The sequence below is a fragment of the Sander lucioperca genome, chromosome 3 (genome assembly GCF_008315115.2).
Source record: "Sander lucioperca isolate FBNREF2018 chromosome 3, SLUC_FBN_1.2, whole genome shotgun sequence".
NCBI lineage: Eukaryota > Metazoa > Chordata > Actinopteri > Perciformes > Percidae > Sander > Sander lucioperca.
This window is the reverse complement of record NC_050175.1, coordinates 23,181,608-23,207,711: the sequence shown is the minus strand read 5'-3', so window position 1 is coordinate 23,207,711 and position 26,104 is coordinate 23,181,608. Positions and strand designations below refer to the sequence as shown.

At 39.3% G+C, this 26,104-nt stretch overlaps 1 protein-coding gene across 1 annotated transcript; it reads left to right on the top strand.

Annotated features, from left to right (window-relative positions):
• Positions 1–543: 543 nt before the first annotated feature.
• On the top strand, positions 544–14,985 carry slc17a6b (solute carrier family 17 member 6b). The gene is made up of 12 exons (XM_031324139.2): positions 544–1,427; positions 2,861–3,116; positions 4,018–4,136; positions 6,056–6,170; positions 7,902–7,989; positions 8,109–8,195; positions 8,714–8,856; positions 9,062–9,211; positions 10,690–10,822; positions 11,176–11,286; positions 12,575–12,702; positions 14,034–14,985. Exons 1-12 carry the CDS (start codon positions 1,354–1,356, stop codon positions 14,373–14,375), a joined length of 1,746 nt encoding a protein of 581 aa, XP_031179999.1. The 5' UTR covers positions 544–1,353; the 3' UTR covers positions 14,376–14,985.
• The last annotated feature ends 11,119 nt before the right edge of the window (positions 14,986–26,104 follow it).

Below are 26,104 nucleotides of genomic sequence, written 5' to 3'. Positions count from 1 at the left end.
CATGGGTTCATACACTTATGAGCAGCACTGTATGTGCAAGAATACGAGAGCAAGCTGCAGTGTCAGGTGTGACCACCAGATGGTGCCCAATACCAACAAATGAATGAACAAGCAAGACACTGCTCACTTTTCTCCTTTCTCTTTTGTCCTCTAATCACATCTAGATCTATCTTAAAGTTATAGTATTATTATTGCTATTGTTGTTATTATTATTGCCATTTTTATTGTGTTATTATTATCCTAACAATTGTCATTAATATTATTTTTTATAGGCTAGCCTTTTATTATTTGGCTAAATTTGGTCTGAAGAAGGGTCGTTATCGGATGACATATCCTTGAAATCTCGTAAAATATATTTTCAAACAATGCTTCCGAAATTTCGTGCATGCTTCTGTGGGAAGATGTGGTTGCCGGGGGGATGAAAATAGGCTTAAATTATTGATGGATTCCTACATTGAGCAGAGGAGGTTGGGGAATCCACTCCTGCTCATTTGGTTTCCATAGCACCGCCCTCGGGAGAGCTGCAGCTTTCATATATAGGGTTGACTGTCCTTGTTTTAAAAAAATACTTTTTAAGCATTAAAACGCCAAATAAAAGTATATAGACCTAGGCTAATCGAAATATCTAAAGTTGCAGGCCTATTATATCTCACATAATTTATGCTGCGACATAAAGCAACGGGTTGAACTGTAAACATGTCCTTTTCTCGCCAGTGTTTTATGAAATTACTAATATAACCCAACTCATTGTTATATTATATGTGTTATATTTTGACTCTGGCCTTCATGTGTGCTAAGCAGCTGGCCAGATGTTGGACGCAGAGCTGCTGTCGCTGACCTCGGTGCTGAACACGACGTCAGATGAACCTGCGCGCACCACAGGAGACACGATACAGCCTCACTCCCTCTTTGATTTATTGAAGCATCTCCAAACACCCACTTCTGCTTTCTAAACTTTGAGCTTTTTTTATTTATCTATCTCTCTCTCTCTCCTTTTCTTCCGGACAGATCCACAACATATTCACGACGCTGGCTATCATTTTCACTCCTTTTCGTTTTCCGTCGTGATGGCACTTGGCGCGGCTACTGTAGTCCTATGCCAGGCAGGAGATGAGCTGGTGGTGGCTGAAGGCGCACAGATCGTTTGAGTTCTCATTTTTTTTTCCCACTTTAGCGCTTTCGTTGTGAAGATTAGACTCGTCTTTTGGATCGTCGCCTCCCTGGACTCAAAATTATCACAACTTCGTTTGTTGTTTTCGTTGTTGCCGCTGCAGTCGGCTATCCTGCGCCGTAACATGACGATTAAGCAGTAAAATAATAGTGAGAAATAGGCCTACACAATAGAAACTGGATATGGAGTCAGTGAAGACGAGAGCCGTGGCCGGGGTGAAGGAATTTGCGGGGAAGACCCTGGGTCATATGCACAGGTAAGGAAAAGCCTTTTTTATGTCTCGACTGGCGCGTGCCAATTTCCTCGCGTTAAAGTGTAATTATTTGCATGCTTGATTTTTTTTTTTTTTTTTTTTTACCAGAGAGAAGTCAGGGTGGTGTGTAGGTCTGCAGGTCACCAAACACTGTTTTACAACTTACAGGGATATAGTCACGCCTCTAGAAGTGAGAAGAAAATTATGCAATCAAATAGGCCTGTGTGTGTGTGTGTGTGTGTGTGTGTGTGTGTGTGTGTGTGTGTGTGTGTGTGTGTGTGTGTGGTGATGACAGGGGGTTTGGATGAACCTAGATGCCTGTAGGTGAGTCTCATTGGCAGAGGTTATAGCCTACAGGACGTGCAGGCCACGCGTGAAGCATTTCATATTATCTTTAAAAACCAGTGACGCACATATAATGATAAACCTGCAGCATGCGTCTCATATTAATTTAACAATCATCACTTGGTTCATTTCAACCAACAGGTTTTATATGGGGTTTCTATAAGACATCTTGCTAGTTTTTACATCTCCAGATAGATTATTCCCTTTTGTCTCTTAAGCATTTGGGGCCTTTCTGTGCTTTATTTCTACATGCAATTGATGATCTACAGAAATTTCGTTTCAATGAAGTTTAGTTCTTTTATATTTTCCTGAGGCCTTTGATTCATAGTCATAGCCTACATCAATTTGCATTGTATTCGATTCCTTTTTGTGGTCATTATTAATTAGCCCTGTCCGTCCGTTTGCAGACACATGCATTTAAATGTTTCGATTTTTATATTTTTAAATCCGAATTCGGGCAAACAACGTGTGGCATATATATGTGACTTTCCTGGAGAGAGAGAAAAAAAAGTGGGCTTTGAGGAATGCCCACAGACGTGTGTGTCTGGGGGTGCTGCTCGGTCCAGTGAATGCTAATGAGTGTAAAGTCAGCGGGCTGCTGCAATGCGGTACAGTCAGGGACATGTTCGCCTGGTTTCAGCTCTACAGGCGAAGTTTGTTCGTTTCTTTCTATGTTCTTATGCGCAAATACAGAAGCAATTATATGCTTTTAATTCGTTGTTCATGTCTGTTGAGTCATCTGACGTGGACCCCACAGATATGACGCTCCTTATAGTGTGGCAGAAGTAAATACAGTATGGAGGCCTCTCCACCAGTAGACCTACAGCTGCTTTATTATGGTGATTCTGAAAGAACTGCCTCCTGCATTTTATTGACTAACGTGACAAGAAATTTCAGATAGACACACAAAACGCCCAAACTCCCAAGCACCCAATCCATAATGAAATATTCACACAAGTCGAAATAAAAATGGGCCTTAGAAATATTTTCCATTAGGCTACAGGAGCGATCTTAGATTTCTGTATGGTGCATCAAAATTCTATTTTATCAGGGGACACTTGCTATACACTGTCCTCACCTGGCTGTTGCAGACTGATAGAGAGGAAACAGAAAACCGGGGAGGTGATCGAGCTGACGGAGGATGGGCGGCCCCGGGAGGCTGTGGAGAAGAAACCCCCGCTGTGTGACTGCAACTGCTTCGGCCTGCCCCGCCGGTACATCATCGCCATCATGAGTGGCCTGGGCTTCTGCATCTCCTTCGGTATCCGGTGTAACCTGGGCGTGGCCATAGTGGGCATGGTCAACAACAGCACCATCCACCAGAACGGCAAGATCATCATCAAAGAGGTGTGGCAACGGCAGCGAGCACTTCTGACGTAAAAGCATCGTAGAATACATGCCTCGAGACACGAGACACCTGATTCTTATTTTATCAAGAAAAATAAATAAAGAGGAAGATTAATTTCTCCACACATGAGATAGCCCACAGCACATGCTACAGTATGTAAGACCTACTGTCATATTAAGCCATACAATCACTTAAATGGTCCCTATTAACTATGGCTGGTGATTTCTTTTCAAAATGTAAGTAGATATTTGGGCGTAAGAAATAATTTAATACGCTTACGATATTTTAAAACATGCCCAACTCGTTAATGCGCCATAGAGATGATCCTGTATCATAATGTTAGCTAACTTTTATATCATTCTCTTTGGGTAATACGATGCGATTTTAAAATGATCATGATGTTAAAAGCCTAAATCTTAGCCTATATAGCCTATAGATATATGGCCATATACTGTTAACGTTATTCGAAAATAGACCTACACATTTCCTTGACAGCGTCTATTTGCATAAAAGGCAAATAAGTTCGAAGACACACTAGGCCTACTGTTTAAAAATATGTTTCAGTGAGTGAATTCACAACAGCCTACAGGCAACATTTAAAATGGATAGCCTACATATATTTGTGTTTTTGCGTTTTGGTCGAATATTAACCAAATAATCGTACCTACATCCAACAGCTATTAAATTCCACACAGCTTCTCTGTGGGTTTTCTTTGACAGTGCAGGACACATGAATGGTTTTCATGCACAGATCAATGTCATCTGATCGAAATAAATCGTTGCAGGCCTTTTATAAACAGGCCCTAGACCAGTCCTTTCAGAGTAGGCTATGAATTAATAACCTAAAAGTGTTCAACAGAGGTAATTTAACATGTTCATCCTTTGCATATTATCGCCCAGAAAGCCAAGTTCAACTGGGACCCAGAGACGGTGGGACTTATTCACGGATCTTTTTTTTGGGGCTACATCGTTACACAAATCCCGGGAGGATACATATGCTCCAGGCTGGCAGCAAACAGGTAGGCGGCCGCGGCACTCCCAGTGAATTACCATACATACAACAAAGTGCCATTCATTTGTCAGATTATGATTGATTTTTTTTAAGCCTACCATTTTTGGCCAATTAAACGAAATGACTGTTGACGTAACTCTCCCTTCCTCTCACTCCCATTCTGTATTGTTTGTACATTTTTAAATGTGTAGGCCTTTAGGAAACGAAAATTAATCGCATGGGGACTGGAATAAAAACGCAGCCAATAAGGCCAGAAATAATTAAAAAAAAAAAAATGGCGTCGTTCTTGTTGAATTATGAATTGAATTCAGTTAGGAGTTTCACTAGCCACATAACGGCAGCTGACAGTCAGCTGCTCTGAAGTGATGCAGAGAGAGGGAGAGGCTGAGCAGCGGGCTGGCAGGCCTGCAGCTCCCGGTGTCAGGGCTTTCTGCCACCTGTTAATGAGCTCCCTGGGGGGGGGTGGCATGGAGACCAGACCCTGTCTTGTCGCCAAAGGCTTTAATTCACATGGGCACTGCCAATGCCTCATAATAAGTGATATACACATTAGGCCTATGCTATAATATTAAGGTGCACGTTTTAGGAATTGAATGTTGAAATGGCTAGTATAATAATATGGTAACATTAGCCTAAGTAAAGGGAAATGATTCCGCTTATAGCTCAACGCTAGAGGCCTTAATCTTGAGCACACTAACGTTTATAAAGTTAAAGGAAATTGCCTATTGACTAATAATAGGCTAATTATGAAAAAGTGCAGCCAAAAGTAGCCAATCCTAGTCTAACAAATCTACCTGCTATAGACCTGATTTTGACCTGGTTGTCTGTTCCTCGTATTGTTGATTGACACGTGGATGTAATCGAATCAATTGGTCTCGTGCCCAACAGTGATCTCGACCGGATTAGGGCTTGTCCCCCGCGTGCGGATGAAAGGGGCGGGAAAACGTGACAGAAATGAGAACTAGCTCGGTGTTTACGGATGGCCTGGCCCTCCCTGCGCGTGATCTCACTCTGCTCAGCTGCTGGTAAAAAAAAATCCTTCTTTTTTTGTCTACCTTTAACGACGAAAACAAAGAAGAAACCTCATGTTATTTCCTAATGATTTCTTACAGCCTAGGCTACTGTTTAAACTGTGAATGAGCAGTGATGTAGGCGTTTAACAGCAGTGACAGTCTCCTTTTTTCATTATTGCTAATTAGCAAAGTCAAAATACGAAAATGTAAAAAAAATAGTAGTCAGTGACAAATTAAAATTAGCCTAGGCCTACATGTCATTTTTCACGAAAAACACCTTTCCATGAAAGAGTAGGCCTACCGAAGTAAAAATGGTTGCTAGGCGACACATGCGCATTGACGTTAGTGGGGCGTTGCTGCTTAAAATATTAATTTTTATGACGTCAGAGGAGCGCGTGCCAATGAGAACCGAGGACACAATGTAAGAACAGCGTTGATACGTGATAATTTAAATGATTATTCACCCTTTGCACGTGACTTCACGCTCTAGCATTACAGAGGTTTTAAAATGTTTCTGTTCTTTCCAAAATGAGATAAAAACAAAGAGACTTTCAATGGCCTTTCAATATAAATCGATAATCTTTCATGGTTAATTTTAGAAAAGTAAAGTGTAGGCTAATTAAAATACCTCAAGACCAATATGCTATCTTTAAATATTTTCCTTAAAAATAATGGTATTATTCATCTAAGTCTTCAGTTCAGAAGAAAAGAAGAAGAAACTTTATTATTCGTCACATACAATCGTACAGTAGCCTACAATATAGTAAAATTCAATCTCTGCATTTATTAACCCACCCTAAGCATTAGGAGCAGCAGACAGCCACATGCAGGTTCCGGGGAACAGTTAAAATAATCATGAGGGGAGTTACTATATATAAAATGTGATATTTAAAATATATCTTATCATTTTCAGGGTATTTGGTGCAGCCATTGTGCTAACCTCGATTCTCAACATGTTGATTCCCTCGGCTGCCCGAGTCCACTTTGGGTGTGTCATCTTTGTCAGGATATTACAAGGACTGGTGGAGGTAAGAGCATGTTAACATCTTTATTTCTTCCCTTCAATACAAATCATGGATGGATTTAATGTATTTACAAAAATCTACACTATTCTCACTATTTATAGAACATAAAGGCCATGTCTGATGTGTGTTTCTTATATTATGGCCATCAAAAGCTGAGGGTTTGCAATAATACACAATACAAAGGGGCTTCCTGCAAATGTTACTCGAGAAAGCAAAAGAAAAGACTGTATCGTGCACAGGGTATTTAACAGCGGAAATGTGAGATGGGCTGTATTGATCCAGTGCACTATAGCTGAGTGTTTGTGGGATAGTCCAGAGTCCTATTTGGCTGTCACGCTTTGTATCCTGGAAACACAATAGCAAAGGTTTACTACAGATAGATGCAAAGGAATATGCAGAAGAGCATCAATCCTCTGGATTCGTAGTGAAACATGACACACATATATCTGGCTGCTGTGTAGTTGATGTTGGTGGGATGTATCTGTTATCATGCAAAATACAGAAAGCTGATACTACAGTTCTTACATATGCAAATATGACAGACAATAAAATGTAAAGATGAAGTTGTTGATGGGCATCATTGGTATAAAGAGGGGATCTTTTTTAGGACAGGGGAATGTCTGGCAGAGGGTTGTTCTATTTTATTTCAATGCTTTTGGACAAATGGTATCAAATGCTTAGTCATGATGGTAGATAATTCGATTACACTTTACTTGAAAGTATCTACATATGAGTGACATGACACTGTCATGAATGTGTCATAAACATTATAAACAAGTCATAAACGTTTATGACATAATGCTTATTATATAAGTGTCATTCGGTTTTTGTCATGACAAGTTATGGTTAGGGTTAGAGTTAGAGTTAGAGTTAGAGTTAGAGTTCATGTGTTCATGACAGTGTCATGTCACTCTTATGTAGATATCTTCAAGTAAAGTGTTACCGATAATTCTTTTACCAGTACCATAGCATCATACAACATGTTCTAGTACATCTTTGTTGAAGGCTTAATGACACATATGATATATTTTGTGGAGAATAAAAACAATCTAACATTATAACGCACTGCACTGCTCTCCTAAAGTTGAAAGTCTTTGCAGATTGTACTTTACGTCAGAGTGGTTTGTTCAAATTAGAGGCTGATGAACATTTAATGGCTGCAGTGCTGCTTTTCTCCATGCACAGCTCATCATGTCCTCTTTGCTCATGGCACCGCAGCAGTTTATTCATGTTAATTGCAAGGGTGAAAATGTTAATGTTTGTTAGTTATTATATCAGACATCTGTTGGCTCATGTTCAAATCTAAGAGGGTATTCCCTCAGATTGTTTGTACATCCTAAACTCAAACAATAATACAACTTGTATGTTTATGCCTTTATAAGGTTTGAAATGGATGTGTAAAATGGTTTTGTTTCTATTAATATAAGGATTTTAAGGCTATTATTTACTACAATAATACTATGTTGGATCCATCAAAAAATGGGTGCAAACTAATGCCTATAATTTGTTCATTGTACAATCCTGTATATTTATTTTAACCAAGTGGCAAAACGTTTTCCGACATGGAGCATTGACCACTCTGTAAATACATACATTTCCCAAACAAACTGTGTGTGTGTCAGGAGCACTTAAAATAATAGTCTAAAGAACATAGAGTTCCAGTCTGCTGCTAATGCTTTTTGCATGTTTCTTCACCATGAATTAACACAGACTGTTGCTGTGTGGTGTGTTTAGGGAGTGACCTACCCGGCCTGTCATGGCATCTGGAGTAAGTGGGCTCCTCCGCTGGAAAGGAGTCGTCTGGCCACCCTCTCATTCTGTGGTATATACTTATTTCTCCTATTGGTATTTATAAATTGGGTTCAGCAATGATGTGTTGCATATTACTATATTGGTCAAGAAGCCTCCAAGCTTTTACTCCCTTGTTTCGCTGTCTGTCAGGCTCTTATGCTGGTGCTGTGATAGCGATGCCTCTGGCTGGGATCCTGGTTCAGTACTCAGGCTGGTCCTCTGTGTTCTATATCTATGGTAAGATTGATTGATGATGCATTTGTGTGTGTGTGTGTGTGTGTGTGTGTGTGTGTGTGTGTGTGTGTGTGTGTGTGTGTGTGTGTGTGTGTGTGTGTGTGTTTGTGTGTTGTGTGTGTGTGTGTCTTTGCACAAGGGAATATGAGATGAAGAAAATGCGGTGGTGAAATAAAAATGAAATATAATTGGAAAAATTAGTAGCTAAAGTGTTTTTAAGCTTGGTTGAAACTTTAATAGTTTGACACAGAGCCCAGTGAAAGTCAAATGGATTTATCCAGGCAGACTGCGTATTGATCCCCCCCCCCCCACCCTCCAAATGTTTTGGTGTGTCAATAAATAACCCCCCATGTTTCTCTCTGGACTGGATACAGTTAGCTTTCCTGTCTGGGTTTAATTCTCTCAGGCATTTTGGAAAGATCAGACTGCCAAACACTCTGCGTGTATTATTGCTGAGGTCAGAATTAGCTGCAGTTCTTCATGTGAAATGATCTAAAGTTCTGCCATGTTATCTGTCTTAGGATGCTTTGGCATGTTTTGGTACATGTTCTGGATCCTTGTGTCTTATGAGAGCCCCGCTGTACATCCTACCATAACTGATGAGGAACGCTGCTACATTGAGGAGAGCATTGGAGAGAGTGCCAAGCTATCGGGTCCTTCCGAGGTAAAATCAGACTTAAGAAAGACAATAAATATAACTCACTCCTCCCAAAACTCTTTGTTTTTCAATCTTTTGTATTGTAACGGGTACTAGAATAACCAACACAACACCAAGCTCCAGTTTCAACAGCCATTTCCATCACCTTTTGTCAGAGAGACATGACCAAATGTATGTGTAAAATGCAGTCCTTTGTAATTATCTACTCCAGAAATTCAAGACCCCTTGGAGGAAGTTTTTTACTTCTATGCCTGTCTATGCAATCATCGTGGCCAACTTCTGCAGGAGCTGGACGTTTTACCTGCTGCTGATTAGCCAGCCTGCATACTTTGAGGAAGTCTTTGGCTTTGAGATAAGCAAGGTGAGCTTACAATTCAAGTCAGCGGACAAACATTTTAAATTTAATCTTTATTTATCCAGGTAAGTCAATTACGAACAAATTCTCATTTGCAACAACATTCACACAGTTACACATTCTTACCTGGAAGCTGCCCAGTACAACCACAGTCAGATCTGCTGGCCACTGAGCAGCTCCACTGGAGCAGTTGGGGTTAAGGGCCTTGCTCAAGGGCACCTCAGTGGTGGTAATGAGGGAGAGACAAGCGCTGCTCTTTCACTTTCCCCCACCCAGATTTTATCCTGTCGGTCTGGGGATTGAACCGACGACCTCCCGGTCACATGCTCGCTTCTTTAACCTTTAGGCCACCACTGCCCATGGTGTAGCATGAATTGAATGATCAATAAATTATATTCAAAAGCTATGTGGAAAAACACAACACTAGTGGCAGCCGTTATAGAGCTGATCATTGCGATACTTTGCTCAAAATCGATGTCAGTGCAACTGCTGGCCTGAGGGTCTTTCTCATGGACTGATACATTACATAAGAAGGCAGCATTGGTTCCAAAGGAAACAAACGATTGTTAAGTCACTGCTATCACAAATTATTTGACATTGATGTTTATTTTTTTTTAAGGTGAAATGGCATGGGTTTCCTGTAATAGAAAAAGAAAATATGTAGCCATAGAATAAGTGATTCATATGGAATAAAAACATAAAATCAATGTAACCTATAACCTCAGGTGTAACTTAGCTCTGTACTAACTATTATACAATGCATGAAATGGCAACATTTTTGATTAATATTGTACACAATCTCTTAAAGCCCCTAAAAACTTTGTTTCATATCTTAAAGAGATGTTTTGCTGATTTAAATCCAGCTCTGTGTCATGGCAGTGTGGGCAGTGTGTGCAGATGAATGGTGTCTGGTTTCCCTCTCTGCCGCAAGTGCATGGAACTCCCCACGGAACGGAGCAGCGGAGGTGTGACAAGATCTGTCGGATAACACAAAACGTGCACTGGCGGCGCAGAGAGAAGCCAAATGCCCTTCATCTAAATACACTGCCCACACAAAGATGACACAGAGCTGGTTTAAAATTGGCAAAGTACCCCTTTAATTATTTATAACATCAAATATGCATGATTAAATAAGAAACGATCAAAACGTTTGTGTTTATTATTATTAAGTCAGTAACACTCAGAATATCAGTTCATCTTATTCTATTCACTATGTAGTGCACTGCTTTTATCCATTTTATTTGTGTCCAAATTCTGAGTGTATCCACTATAGTGCCCTCAAAAATTCAGAAAATGGAATAAAAAGTAGTACCCATGGCAACAATCCCACAATAAAATCTTTGGTATTTTATAGATGCAAAAAAAGAAAAAACAGTCAGAAAACACTGTCCTTGTCAGTGAACACTAAATGATGATTTATTAATTTATTATGCTGTCCTATTGTACTGCAGCTGATTTGGTTGATTTTCTGCATGTGGTTGCAGGTCGGCATGCTGTCTGCCCTGCCACATTTGGTGATGACCATCATTGTGCCCATCGGGGGTCAGCTGGCTGACTACCTACGCAGCAGAAACATCATGTCGACTACCACTGTCAGGAAAATCATGAACTGTGGAGGTGATAAGTCTGAATTGAGGATGAAATATCATTTTCCACACCTCTCTCTGCACAGCTACAGGGTGTTACTTTCATGGTGTTAGATTCATACTGCTTCTTTTTTAGTTGCTCTTCACTGCCAGAGACATGGTTGTGTTTATATTTTGTAAAATCTATCTGCTCAATACTTAGTTGACCTGCTGATTGTGACTGTGCATTGATTTCATATCTGTCACTTACGTAATTGAGTGCAAGCCATGTATCATGCTTAATTCAATTGGCACCGCGATGACCAACAGCCTGTGGGCTTTGTGTGTTTCTGTGTGTGTGTGTGTGTGTGTGTGTGTGTGTGACCTGCTGTCTGTCTCTGTTAGGATTTGGCATGGAGGCCACATTGCTGCTGGTGGTAGGATATTCCCACAGCAAAGGGGTGGCCATTTCCTTCCTGGTGCTGGCAGTGGGCTTCAGTGGATTTGCTATATCAGGTCAGTACAAGTAAAACACACATTCTGCTCAATCAGAATGTAACTTACAGTATGTACAATTTAGGATATGACATACTGTAGTTAAATAATGTGATAATGATGAGGTCGTACTGGGTCTAATGTAGTGTGGCTAGTGGAAAGTATAGTTTTCACAATAGAAGGGCCAATAGATGGGGGTGTCTAAGGAAAGGCTAATAAGCCACATTTGAAGGGGATAAATATGTGAATATGTAGAATACCTTTCACAACAACAACAACTGTTGGAGTTACTGTGCTGTTTCCTGGCATAATTTTGAAGAAAAAAGCCAGTACTTTGTAAAAGAAAGTAAACAAGGAAATTCAAAAGTGTATTTAAACGAATAGTTATTTGTTGCTGCTATTATTGCTGAGCATTGAAGATGCTAAATAGTTCCCTCTGCTGCCAGTTTTTATGCTAAGCTAAGCTAACGTCTCCTGGCTGTAGCTTCATATTTTGCTACCATACACATGTCATAGTGGTGTAGATCTTCTCATCAAACTTGTGGCAAGAAAGAGAACAAGCATATTTTCCAAAATGTCAAACTATTTATTTAATTTAGCAGTTGATAGCAGCCTGTACTTCCAGTCTAAGCTTGCAGTAAATTTGTGCCACTTTTACTTTAATGTATTTGACATTTTGTTAACATCCCTAGTGGTATGTTTGCTGTTATTTGATAATTTGATGTTTCAGATGCATGCAGTATTGAATGTTCTCAAACACACCCAAATGACAGCAGCAATTAGGTTAATCTACGTAGACTTTCTTAAGACATCAGATTTCAGATATTGTTTGTAACACATTTTAACTGTCTGACAAAAGGAACATCTCAGCTATCTTTAGCCATTCATTCAACAGATATTTTCACCTTAATGCTCAGGTCTGTGACTGTGTACAAAATCAGTTTCTTGCCTGTTGTTCTTGAGCTTTCTCCTGGAGTGTTTAATAATTCAGTGCTAGCTGTCTCGGGGGATCTGCCAGACAGGCAGTGTGAGGCAGATCGCGAGGACACTTGCTCATTCAGCCAGTCGGAGTGGGGGAGGAGGAGGATGTGTGGCGAGTTGCTATCAATTTCTGCAACAAGATGGTCACCATTTGTGCTACTTTTATCTACAACTGTGTCTTGCTTCTGTTGCTTTTATTACTTAATACTGTCACAGTGTTGCCTCAGTTTGGCATTTAAATGTGGCTGTCTGACCTTGTCATAATTCAAAAAGGTAAAATCTACACTATTTTAATTTTGTGTAAAAATGTGTTTTTTTGTTCCATCAGGCTTTAATGTCAATCACCTGGACATTGCTCCACGCTACGCCAGTATCCTAATGGGCATCTCTAATGGTGTGGGTACCCTGTCTGGGATGGTGTGCCCAATAATTGTTGGTACTATGACAAAGAACAAGGTAAGGGGTTCTACATTCAGGGGTTCTTCATTCATCCTCTTATTTCATGTGTGCAATAAGTCATTTAGGTCTTAAAGAGCTAAATAAATCAACAACACTTACCCTATTATTATTAAGGGCCCTTATTATAAGCAGTATAGGACGTTTAAGACATGGTTTACACTAAAATGTAGCTGTAAGCAGACATAGGTGTTTATTCATGTATTTTTCAACAACTATATCTCTTCATATGAAGCATCCAACAAGTCCTCCAAACCATACGACCATATAGGCAGTTTATTCTTTCCCTCTAATACGACCCACAGGAGCGTTTTCCGTCCTCTTATCAGAACCAGAGAACGGTTGTGGTTTTAAACACATTGTAAATGTTGTGAAACGGTCTCAGTTTGGTTATGTTTAGGCACCAAAACTACTTACCGGTAGTTCAGTCTAAAAAAACATTTTGGGTTGGGGTTAAAATCAGATGTTACTTCACTTCCAGTTACCCAGTTACGCACATGACGCTGAACATAAAGAAACAAAAACGTGCTGTTTACTTTCATTTTCAATGGGTAAAGACTTTCCGGGTGAAAGTCCTGTCATACTTTGTCGCATCACTTTCTGCTTTGCTCCCGTCATAATTACTATGGCCACTAGAGGGCGTTGCCTCTACAAACGTAACTATGAGTCACAATTGCGGGACGTGGTGTACTAATAACAAATTACGATAATAATGTATTATATTATAATAATTAATACAAAGCACATACAATTCATTTTCAGATAAAGACAGATACGATGACTAAGTAATAGGACTTATACTTAACTTAGAGTCCTGCCTCCCTTATAATCTCACATTAGTGGTACCTGGACAGTAAATATATGAAAGTATGTATATGTATGTATGTATATGATGTTCACACTGGGTAAAATATTCAAACCCAAGACTCCATGTTTTTTTATGACTGCATCACTAGAGATCGCACACATATATAGTTTCATTTATTTAAAAAGGCTAAAGGCTGTAGTTGTTAGCAAACATTACACAAACAGAAGTAAATCGTGCATTTGTTGGGGACTATTTTTAACTGCAAATTAATACTCAATTACTAGTGAGAACTTGCAGCAGCAGGATGATATACAGCATTTTGGTGGTATGGTTGGTGGTATGTCACCCAATGTGTTTTTAATAGTTTTTGGCTTCGCCACACAGACTTGTTAGTAACATCTATCCATTGTTGGTTTTAGTTATTTTCATCGGATTTCTTCACAATAAAATACATATAAAAAAAGTCCATACGTTTCTTTTAAGGGTTTAAAATACAACAACTTTGTTTTCCTTCTCTCTTCAGACTAGAGAGGAGTGGCAGTATGTGTTCCTGATCGCCGCCATGGTGCATTATGGAGGAGTGATCTTCTATGGAATCTTTGCGTCGGGAGAAAAACAGCCGTGGGCCGACCCAGAACTGACCAGCGAGGAGAAGTGTGGCTTCATAGACGAGGACGAGCTGGCAGAAGAGACGGGCGATATCACTCAAAGTTACGGTGCCTTTGGAGGTTCGGCTAAGTCCTACGGTGCAACCACACAGGTGAATGGAGGCTGGGCTTCAGGTTGGGAGAAGACGGAGGAGTACGTCCAGGAGGAAGCACAGACAGGAGGCTACGGATATAAGAAGGATGAGGGATACTCCTAGACCAAACACACATTCACTGACACATGAGTAGACCTATTTTCCTGAGTGTGCATCAGTTTAGTCATAAAAATATCAACAAATGAGAAACAAGAAAACCTACAATCTAGTGTTGTATTGTTTGCACAAATTCTAAAAAAAAGTATCAACTAAAAATTTGTAAAATGTGTCAAGAAATCAAAGATATTCAATTAATAGAGGTGTAACACATATCAAATTGGCAGCCTGTACATGTATTATTATGCATATTGTTAATAGATGTATTCATTTGGAGTGCAGTTGTGTGTAAATGTGAATATTTTTATCCCATCAGCCAAAGGCTTTCTGACCACACTGAAGCCTGTAGGGTTCCATAGAAGCTGCCCATCAGAACCAACCCCTTATTTATCAAATTAACGGTTACAATACAAGGTCCTACAAGCCAGCCATTACAGTGTATAGATATGTCACTGCACATTGTTGTAAACAGAAACTAGACACTATGTTGCTATAGATTGAACTGTATCTCTCCTGAATGCACTCAGAGTAGTGTGTCCTTTTAATGCACAATATGATGTGTGTGTGTGTGTGTGTGTGTGTGTGTGTGTGTGTGTGTGTGTGTGTGTGTGTGTGTGTGTGTGTGTGTGTGTGTGTGTGTGTGTGTGTGTGTGTGTGTGTGTGTGTGTAAAAGTCCTTAACATGTAAATGACCTGGTGTAGCGATATGAGTGTCATGTAATGACTTGTGATGACCGTTTGGTTACACTTGCATAAGGTAAAACAAATACTGTCCAATGTTTGTTTGCTATATGTGATCCATTTTGTACCTCTGCAGCTGAGCGTTTGATTTTAGCAATTTCAACCCGTCACATCTCAGCAGTGTAGTGCAGGAGTAAAGCCATTCTCATCATTATACTCACCATTACTGTCAAAAGTCTACTGTAGCTGTACCAATGCATTATTAAATGATTCATCTTAAATAAAACATATATGAGAGAGATAACTAGAAAGTAAAGATGTATAAGAGTTTATAGATTCAATTTAGACCAAGAGATGCACGGTCATACGACCTTATGAAGGGTTTGTGCAATGCAAAAGACTTGTACAGATTAGCCAAAATCAGTATGAGAGTCTTACCATATAGCAAATCTAATAATGTTAAATGAGAAGAGGAGAAAAAATAATATTTAAAATAACGTGAAGGATATTTACATGATCAAATGGATGAGATAGTAATTCTTAATGTTAAAGCCCCTGAAAACTAAGTATATCTCAAAAACATCAACTATTTATGAATAAGCAACAATTAAAGGGGAAAAAAAGAAATCTGGCATGTGAAATAATTAAAACTGTTTTAACTTTAGCAGAAATCTAAGTGTTAATGTAGGATCACATTGTTAAAAGTGAGATGCTGATTGAGAAAATGTGTTTTCAGGGCCTTTAAGGGAGAAGAGTTTAAAATGTCAAAAGACATAGACGTTGAAGTGAACATTCCACAACAATTATTGTTTTATGTTTACATAAATCTATACTTTGCATGGAGTTCACCAAAACAGGATATTTCTATTCGCAATTATAGAAAAGCAGGATGGGTAATCACAAATGAGTGCAATTTGGACAAACTGCCATTTGTCCATTTCCATCACAAGTAAGATGAGACAGTTTATGATTTGTTGTATAATGTAATGGCCTGACTTTATGAGAGTCTGGCAATGAAAAGTGTGTTAGGCTCCTGAATAGAAAGAACAAGCAAAACACCTCCAGAATCTGTTTTGTCCTCATTCTGCACTTAACACCGACAAGGTCTGAAGGGGATCAATTTTGTTTAACTTGTCACATGTCTGTGGAGACAAATCAAATCAAATCAGCACTTCACAATATAGATGTGTGTGGATGTGTATTTATGCATGGAACAAAGTGAAATTTGTAGTGTCCTTTTTTTCTTCTTTTTTTCAAACTTATTTGTCTTTGTCTCAGAAACTGTTACTGATGCTTCAATTTCTTTGCACAATCAACCAAAGGTGAAAAGCAGAGCTGGGTTTTAGCCAACAGTCAAATATTTTTTAAGGGAGTACAGACCATCAGCAGCGAGGTTCCAGCGTTAAGACCCCAAAGTGTGCAGGTGGCACCAAAACATTACTCAGTGTACAAAGCAATAAATCCATAGTAACAGTTCTGGTCAAAACGTCATGAACAGTCATTATGTAACTGTTTTTATGCATTTGTTTAAGAGTCATGTTTTTGTGATAACAAATGTAGAAAATAAACACTTGTAAAGAAAAAAACATAGAACTATATGTATGACAAATATAGTAGTAGAGTCCAACACAAACTTCTTTGACAGCAAGGAAGTGCAAGGAGTTTGTGACGGGGCTGCTCACCCGATGAGAATGATAAAAAAAGAGCTTCGTCTGAGAAGCGGACGCTCTTCTTCTTCTTCATGTTACTGTTATTATTGGTCCACATGGACTGTGTGCTGTTGTCCCCCACCCTGTCTATCTCTCTGTCTGTCTGTCTCTCTCTCTCTCTCTCTCTCTCTCTCTCTCTCTCTCTCTCTCTCTCTCTCTCTTCACTTTTTAGTTTGATTAATGTTCTTTATTCAGTGGCTGGATCCCCGTTTCCCTACTTAACCACATGTACCTCCCCCCTCACCCTGTTAAAAACTGATTTCATTGTTACAATAATCATTGACATTAAGAATAAAACCTAAACAGGCAATTCTACATTTTCAAAAATGACAAATGTGCAACCTGAAGTAGTTAAAAGTTTCCTGTTGTTGTGCCTCTGAAGTTAAAGTGTGATTCTATGGCTTCTGTTGCTGTGTAAATTGAGAGGTTTGTTGGTGTCGAAATGAAATACTCTATATCCTTTTTTGATAAAAAAGCAAAGAAATCTGTGTGTCCCGACTATTTGTGACAAAGACAGTGCTGAAGAACATAACATATAAAAGGGCTTTTTTTTTTTTTAACTTTATACATTTCTTAAAAACTTCCATTGCTACACATTCCACTCAGTGCTGTATTCACATGTTGCTGATAACACAAGTTAAACATGCAATAACTTGAACAGGTGGGGGCAGTGGGAACAATGTGTGAATACGATCATCACTTTATAAGTTGATATGGTGACCTTGTTAGCAAACAGTTGCTTATTTACTGTACACATCCAGCAGTTATGGAGAAACATTATCATTCATTTGAAGTTGTGTTTCTGTCTTCCTGATGAATGTAAGTCCAATTCTCTTTTTAGCAACTCCTTTAGCTGCTAAATGCTCCACTAAATATTTCCTCTCCATGTGAAGTTAAAGAATACTTTATAATCATGATCAGTGGCCTGAAAAAGCGACAGTCACAGATTGAAGTGACATTATGAGCAAATGTGTGGAAAATTGAATTGCTTCACTACTTTAACATGCTAGCATACACTCACAATAAAGAAAGTGGATTTCTGATGGAGATAATAACACTGTGAGACATCGAGTGACATTCTGCCAATTTTTATTTAAAAAAAAGGGAAATCTAGTGATAACATTTGAAAAAAAAAATCAACAAATGTATGGATGCTGATTATATCGTCTGTCTGGGAAATGGGGAACAGGTGAGCAGGTGGGCGGGGAAATGGTTATGAAGGGGCCTAGGGAAGTGGCTGAAAGGAGGGACACAGAGGCAGAATGGGTAAAAATAAACATAACTGAGGCAGGCATTGTGAAAATTGTACACTGTGACAGAGCATGGAGGGTAAATTCACAACATACTGTATTAATTTTTCTGCAGGATTTTTCTCACCACTTATTAATCAAGACGCAATAATAAACATAAATATATAAGGTATGAAAAAAATGTGATGTGAGGGTAAAACCATGACAGGTTTTTCAGTAGAGTGTTAGCTGCTCCACCAAGGCCACAGGAAGTGCACAGTTAATGGATGCCCTCCTTCCCCCGCCGGTGAAATCAATAGGGTTGGTCCCCAGTGTTCGGCTGGACCTATCGAGGAGCACTTATTGAGCTATTTGGAGGTGTTAGTTTGATTCAGGAGCCAATCCCCACCTCCACCAACAAAGCTTCTCCACACAGTTCTCACAGATCATCATCGGAGGAGATACTGTACAACAAAACACAGCAGTATGAGCCTGAGTAGAGATAAATTATCTTTGTAAATGAAAAATGACATTTACCTGACAGTGAGGTTTTCCAATGTCCACAACTTAGATTGGGCTTTCCTGAATCATTATTTCCAATATTATCCGTATCACTCTGTATTTACCTGATTAGTGACTGTTTTTAGTGAAAACGTAAAAAAAAAAAACCTGTTAAAGTGCTCATATTATTGTCATTTTCAGGTTCATCATTTTATTTAGAGGATATATCAGAATATGTTTACATGGTTTAATTTTCAAAAAATTGCTGCAGCTCCTCTTTTCACCCTGTATGTTGAGCTCTGTATGTTGAGTATCTTTAGCTACCGAGTGAGGCATCACACTTCTGTTCCATCTTAGTTTGGAGTCGCACATGCGCAGTAGCTAGGTCAGCAGTCAGAAGCAGAGTATGAGGGCGTGCCACGTTAGCAGCTAGGTGAGCATTATAACATGTGTTACAAAGTGACGCACATTCATCACAGAAATAAAGGCTGGACTACAATAGAGCTGTTTAGAGCAGTTTGTGAACAGTGTTTTCTGTTGGAGTGGACTTTGGGCTTTTTCACTTTAAACCTATAACATGCAAAAAAAAGACACAATAAAGAAAAAGCAAAATATTAAATATGAGCACTTTGACATACAATATCATACATAGATAATAACCTCAACAAGTATACAATGGAATAACATTCTATTGATCAAACTACAAACAAACAAAACGAAAAATACGTTATATACAGAGACGTGTACGTACAAAATGATTTTGTGACATCACAACTCGTCTTAACAAGGTAAAACCAAACCAGACACAAGTACAAGTATTTTTTAATAACTCAACAACTGCTATAGATATTTTATTCATAAATATTAACTAAAGCAGACCAAAACATAATGATTAATGGTAGCATATACAGTATTCCAACTCTGCTAAATTATCACCTTCAGCATCAATGTACTGCAGTGTATCTGTGTATCTGCTCATCTCTTTCCTATGTAGTTTACCTAGAGATGTCTATCTATAAAGTCATTTTGTATGGATTCCTGCACTGTCGATCCATATTAGTGAAGTAAAATTCAGACCACATTCTCTCTCCTAACATCACTGACGTCAAACAACTCAGCAGAAGCTCTGAAAAGCCCAAGGTGAAACAGAGATCAGTGTTTGATTGACATTGGTGATATTAAAAACATCTCTGTCCATGTATGTGTGTATGTGTGTGTGTGTATGTGTGTGTGTGTGTGTGTGTGTGTGTTATTGTGACTCTTGTCCCAGCTCAGCTCATTGCGTTTGTTAATTTGACAGGCTCAATAAACGTGTCACCAGCCACCCCTAAATGGTATTTTCTCACAGTCAACCAGCCAGAACCGTCATCTTGTCCCGGTGCAAGTGAGGGAGGTGACCCATAACCCTTTGTGACAATCAATCTGCTTTTTACAAAAAAACCTGCCACTGTCTCTTCCCACAGAAAAGGTAAAAAAAAAAAAAAAAAAAAAGGCAACATCAGTCTCGGTGTCTGCGTATTGATGCAAGTCTTTGTGCAGAAACACGTCACCCGGCAGCTCTTTAAATGTTCTCTTTGGTTTTAACGTTGTCATTTGCATCGTATATATAAATTTAGCATTGGTGTGTGTGCGTCTGACAGCATGGATGCTAAATTGAGAGAATGCGTGCGCATATGTTCAGCGTCTTAAATGGCTGCTCAAATGTGGGTGGGGGGCAGGTGCTGCTACAGTCTCAAGGGAGCGGAGGGGCGTGTGTGAGAGGAGTGGAAGTGGATGCCAAAATCACTCTTTAATGACACGGGGGCTGTGCTCATGTTGTGCTCGGGCCCCTGAGAGCCTATGCTGATCATAAATAAGCTCCTGATTTGCACAATGTGCCTCCAGCACCTCTCAGTGAGTCACGGGATGATGAGAAAGTATATTCTTTAGATATCGACTTAAGTTAAAGCACGACATATGAGGATCACTTTAGTTATGACTGAATTAATGATGTGAATTCTTATCCTCAAAGTATCACAAACAAAGCATTTACTGCTGTCTTTATTTTAACTCATGAATTATTAAACAGTCTCTGTGTCATTCATTAGCATTTTTCAGAGTTGCTTCATTAAAAATAACTGCATAAAGAGAAATGTCTTTGTTTTGGGTAAAGGAAATGTGTTGTTACTTTATGCAGCCTCTCCTGCTTTCTGCAGTCACACACAGCCACACGTGAGCTGTCCATGGTGCTTAACAAACGATCACTGCGTAACACAACCATGGGCGTATTCACTGAGCTGTACATAGATGTGCAGAATACAGCATGGCATCATTGTATTCAAGCCCTTAAATGATCCTGTTCTATATGTTGCACCTCTACAAGAATCTGTGCCGGTTGGCTCGGGAAACAGCAGCAGGATCCTCCTCCTGCACGAGTCAGGAAGAATGATTGGTTGCACATACCAGCCTTTAGCACTATCACAACAGCTGGTATATATTTAGCTGGTCCCGACCACCTCTTTCTCCTCTCCTCATGTGCAGCCTCCTACCACCTTGTCAGGAAGTGCGTCATAGGCTTGTCGAGGGGGAGCCTCTGGGGCGAGGCATTCTAATATTACTAAGTCAGAAACTCTCCTTCATCAGGCCCTGTTCAAGATCACACTCACACACACACACACACACACACACACACACACACACACACACACACACGTGAAGAAAGACACTTGCATCAGTATAATGCAAGATTATGTGCATGGAGCTGAGAGGTCTGCAGATTCAGTTCACATGAAGACATCATAAAATTCTTTGTCTTTGTCGTCCAATGCTGGACCAGTTTTAAAAATCCAAGACAGAATATACAGAAGAAGAAATAAAAAGAATAGCTTTCTCTCAAGAGGATGCACACAGTTGTCCTAAAATCAAAAGGTTTGATCACAAATTCCTCCATTATTCAGATCAAACATACATTTGGTATATTAGAGGGGTGCAAGGAAGAAATCTAGTAAATAGGCTTATAACTTTCATAGTACACTCATTATTCTGTTTTTTTTCACACAAGCTCTGAGACATATGTTATAAATAGTCATTTTAGTGTATGTCAGGATTACTGATTCCTTGCTTTAAACGTTTTTGTTTTTATTTAGGTTTTTATTTTGAGAAAAATTACATATTTAATAGGATATTTGGATGGAGACAAAAACCAAAGAGCAGAGTTTTGCAGCACAAGTTGATCCTGAATAAAATAATAAAAGATACAAACCTTAGGAACATGGACAAGAAGGGGAGGGAGGCATTTTTTCTCTCAATTAATGTAGCTAAGGCACCTGGATTGAAGTGTGTGTGCATGTATGTGTGTGTGTGTGTGTGTGTGTGTGTGTGTGTGTGTGTGTGTGTGTGTGTGTGTGTGTGTGTGTGTGTGTGTGTGTGTGCGTGTGCGTGCGGGTGCATAGACATGCATGTGTGTATGCATGCATGCATGTGTGCCGTAGTTCCTTATTCAGGCTCCCCTCTTAATGCCCTTTCACCAGATGGGAGCTAGCGGTGTGTGTGTGTGTGTGTGTGTGTGTGTGTGTGTGTGTGTGTGTGTTTGTGTGTGTGTTTGTGTGTGTGTATGAATGTGTGTGTCTGGTTAGGAGGGGGGTATTTTCCAAAACCCGGGCATCAGGCCTCCTTTTGTCCTCTTGTCGGTCACTGATGGCTTCACAGTGGGGTGACACACACACTCCAAATCTCATTAAAAAGTGAGAGATGGGGGAGGGCTTTCATGTCTAATAGGACTGGAGAAAATATATGACAACAATAAGTCCAAAATATGATATTTTAAATGTTGCCTAAATGCTTTTTATGACATTGTTACACTTACAATAAGGTATTCATATTACTAAAATAAGGAAAACCAAAATTGTCTACATAGACACTCATACAGAGATACACACTTTCTTTCATTCTTTATTGATTTCATGGACAATAGTTGTCCATTTAGTTACAGTGATGTGACACATCTGATAGAGAGGTCTCAAAGCGGAGGGATAACACAAGGACGACACTATCACCGTCTGCTCTTTTGTTCTACGTTTAGAGAGACGGCTCAGAGCACCCTCCTCACTGCCAGGGCTGATTGTGATGAATCACTTTTCTACAACTTTCATTTGTGTTAGATAAAGACAACCCAGACAAAACACGTGTTAAACAATCTAAATCTTAAAAACAGGCCTTTTATCATCTCATGTTAAACCATTTGACGTAATTGCCAGTATGAATGGCCCAACAACAAGCCCCCTTTTACACACTGCAATTTACCCATTAGGGTTAGAAATTGCTTTGCAGTTGCAGGCAATTACCGCCCATCCACAGCAGCAACCACACGCTAAAGCCCCTTAATTGAAAAAAAATATAGCTCCAATAGAGTCCAACCAGTCGTTTATTCTTACTATTTGTTAGTGACTTCCTGTAGCCATTTGTAATGAGAACGTAACAGCACCGATTTGCATCCAGCTAATGGATTTTGTTCTGTGTCACTACGGTGAAAAAATATTGATGCACAGCGCCTTTAAGAGCTGAGTCTGTGATAGGCGAAACCTTGGGGCGAGTGTGTGTGGGAGAAAAGGGACAGACAATAAACAAATAGGATAAAACACACAGGAGACACTGCCTCTGACATTTGCTTTGGAAATATGATGGCAAATTGTGCAGCTTGATATTTCACCTGAAAACAGAGAGTGAAAGTTACAACTCTCATTAGTTTTATATCATAACTGGTAAGATTACACCCAGATTGGTTACATTTAATTGCTATTTTAGATTGTATTTTTTATTGAATGATTGAGTTAAAGAGTTGAGTGGAGATAACCAGAAAATTAACTCATGTGAATCATATAAAGTTGTAAAATACTGTGTCCTGCACCTTCCTGCATTTGTCTCATTTAATCCAAAACATTCTCTTTCCTATGTAAATATTTCAAATAAATACTACACATATATGACCCTACCTTTCAATGTCACATATTACTGACTATTAGAGAAATGTGCAGTATTATTTGAGCCACATGTTGACAATTCTTAGATTTTAAAAGTGTATACCTCCTATGAGCTCTAGATTGACACAACATCACTCGTAGACAAGATAACGCCTCTGACAGACTAAAGTAAGATCCGTGAATGCTGCAGAAAAAGATAAAATAATGTCATGATCTTTCTTTCAGCATATCAGCTTCCTTTGTTATATGCTCTTTTCCTTTTGCTCTGTCTCTCCCTCCCTCTTGCTAACTCTGTCACTGCTGCATGGTGACTCAGACACTGCAGAGATGCTACATCTGAATGCTATATCGGATGAGTCACACACCGATTGGATGCTGTCCATCTCTGAAAAGTTTTTTTTCGACATACAGAAGTACACAAACGCTGCACAAACACACAATGGCAGGCTGTAACCTCTGAAAGACTGTACATACTTATATCCACTCAAACGCCAGCAGATTTGGCTCTACAGACAGTGAGCTGCCATGATCGACATATCAAACACAGCTTATTTTCCAAACTCTGCACCTTCTCTCCTGACTAAACAAACAAGCTGATTTTAATGGTGTTCCCTTCACACTGCCCTGACCGCTGCTACACAAGAAACGTGTACACACTTAGTAAATCTGTCAATCCACTGCTTTACAGAGGGGCAAGGTTTTTCTTCATTCCCTTGCTCTCTCTGGCCATCTGTCAGTCTTTATCCCTTCTGCTCAAACAGAGAGTTTTAAACCACTTACACACTTACTCGCTGCACTCAAACACACACACACACACACACACACACACACACACACTCTCTCTCGCTCTCTCTCACACAAACACACACACACACACACACACACACACAGACACACAAACACATGCAACGTCTTTGTTTCAGGCGCTTCAGCAAGTCAGTCAAGCTCAACAACTCTCAGCAAGCAGTAGTGGAAAATAATTCTGAGGTACTTTACTTGAATAGTTACATGTTACATGGATATATTGTACATTTTACCTAATACCCCTCAACGCTTACCCCTCCCTTTCTTAGCGTGTATTAGAACCTACGGTGGCCTTCAGGTAACGCTAATGTCTCTAGAGCCAGTGTTTGGTGTCTGAAGGGCTCAGTCTACTTAGTTTCAGGTGCTTATACACTAATGAAAACACAATTTTGAATATAATATTCCATTTCTGCCAATAGATCCCGCTAAATCCTACACACTGCTACTTTAAGTCCCCTTATCATTAACATGCAGTATATAAACATGGAATAAATGGTTTATAACATTATTATCTAGTTGTAAGCAGATATAAATGTATTTGTCAACAACTAAAACTCCTCCTGTGAGCACCCATAAATGGAGGCTGGTGTATAAATAGTAATTAATGGAAATGTAGTAAAACACAGGTGTATTGATATAAATATATATCTTCTAAATAGGGGGACTTAAACTGAAATGTTACCCAATAGAGTACTGCCTACATGTTAATACATCAATAATAATGATCCTATAACATTATAACACTGACACTAAGCATTCTGCATAATTAGTGCAAAAATACTTTAATACTTTAAGTCTACAGTTTACAGATCTTAAGTGGGAGTACTACTGCATATGTGAAAAAAGCCCTTTGTGGCTTCAGAGGGAGCTGTGTGAAATCAGATACAGTGTTGTCCCTTTAGGCAGCGTCAGTTGGGTGTGAAGACTACAAGTTTGAAAAAGAATTTTTTTTTGTGAGTGTGGAGTTAGAAACAAGTGAGCTTACCAGACCTCTGTAGACTGCTCCCAATCTCTGCTTGAGGCTAGCAGCTCTATGAATAAAAAAGACATCTCTTCATCTCTTATTCTGCTGCATCAATTTTTTTCAAACTGTCCAATGTCTAATAGGAGTGCAATGCTATGCTAAATGGACCCAAATAAATAAAGCCGTAAACTAAAGGGTAAAGAGATATTTAAAGTTCATACAGTAGTTTGTTCACATGCATGACGTCTGAGAGTTAAGTTGAACGGTGAAAGCAGAGGGGGTAATAAAAAGATGACTCAGTAAAATTTTCAGAAATACACAAAGAAAAACGTTGGATATTAACATGACAAAGAATCTTATTACCGTAGAAAGACAATACAAAAGCAAAGTCATTTCATCAAGGCATTTTCAGGCTGGAGTGATGCCACTATGACGAACAAATATCTCGGTGACGTCGGTATTAGATTCTTCTGTGACGAAAGCAACAAAATCAATAAAATGACAATATGCAATGAAACATTATTCAAATCCAAAACATTATTCTTGTGTTTTTTAAACCTTTTTCAATGGTGAAAAGTGTAGGTGATATTTGAGAGCTTCTGCATCTGTGTGTAAGCTATGTGTGTGTATGTTCTATTGATTAATATGCGTCTAATTGTATTACTTGTGTATGTCCTTGCCTATTTTTCTTCTTTTTCCCCCGTATCTTTTGTCCATGTTTCTAAAACTGAGATGAGTTGCTATGGAGACTGGGATACTTGTGTAAAAAGGAAGAGGCAAAAGAGAGAAATGTGGTTGTCAGACACTCTGGGACCACGAGGTCAGGCGCGTCGCACACACGAGTGTTACAGGTGTTTCACAGAAGCATGGTTCCACCCCCCCTCTTTCAA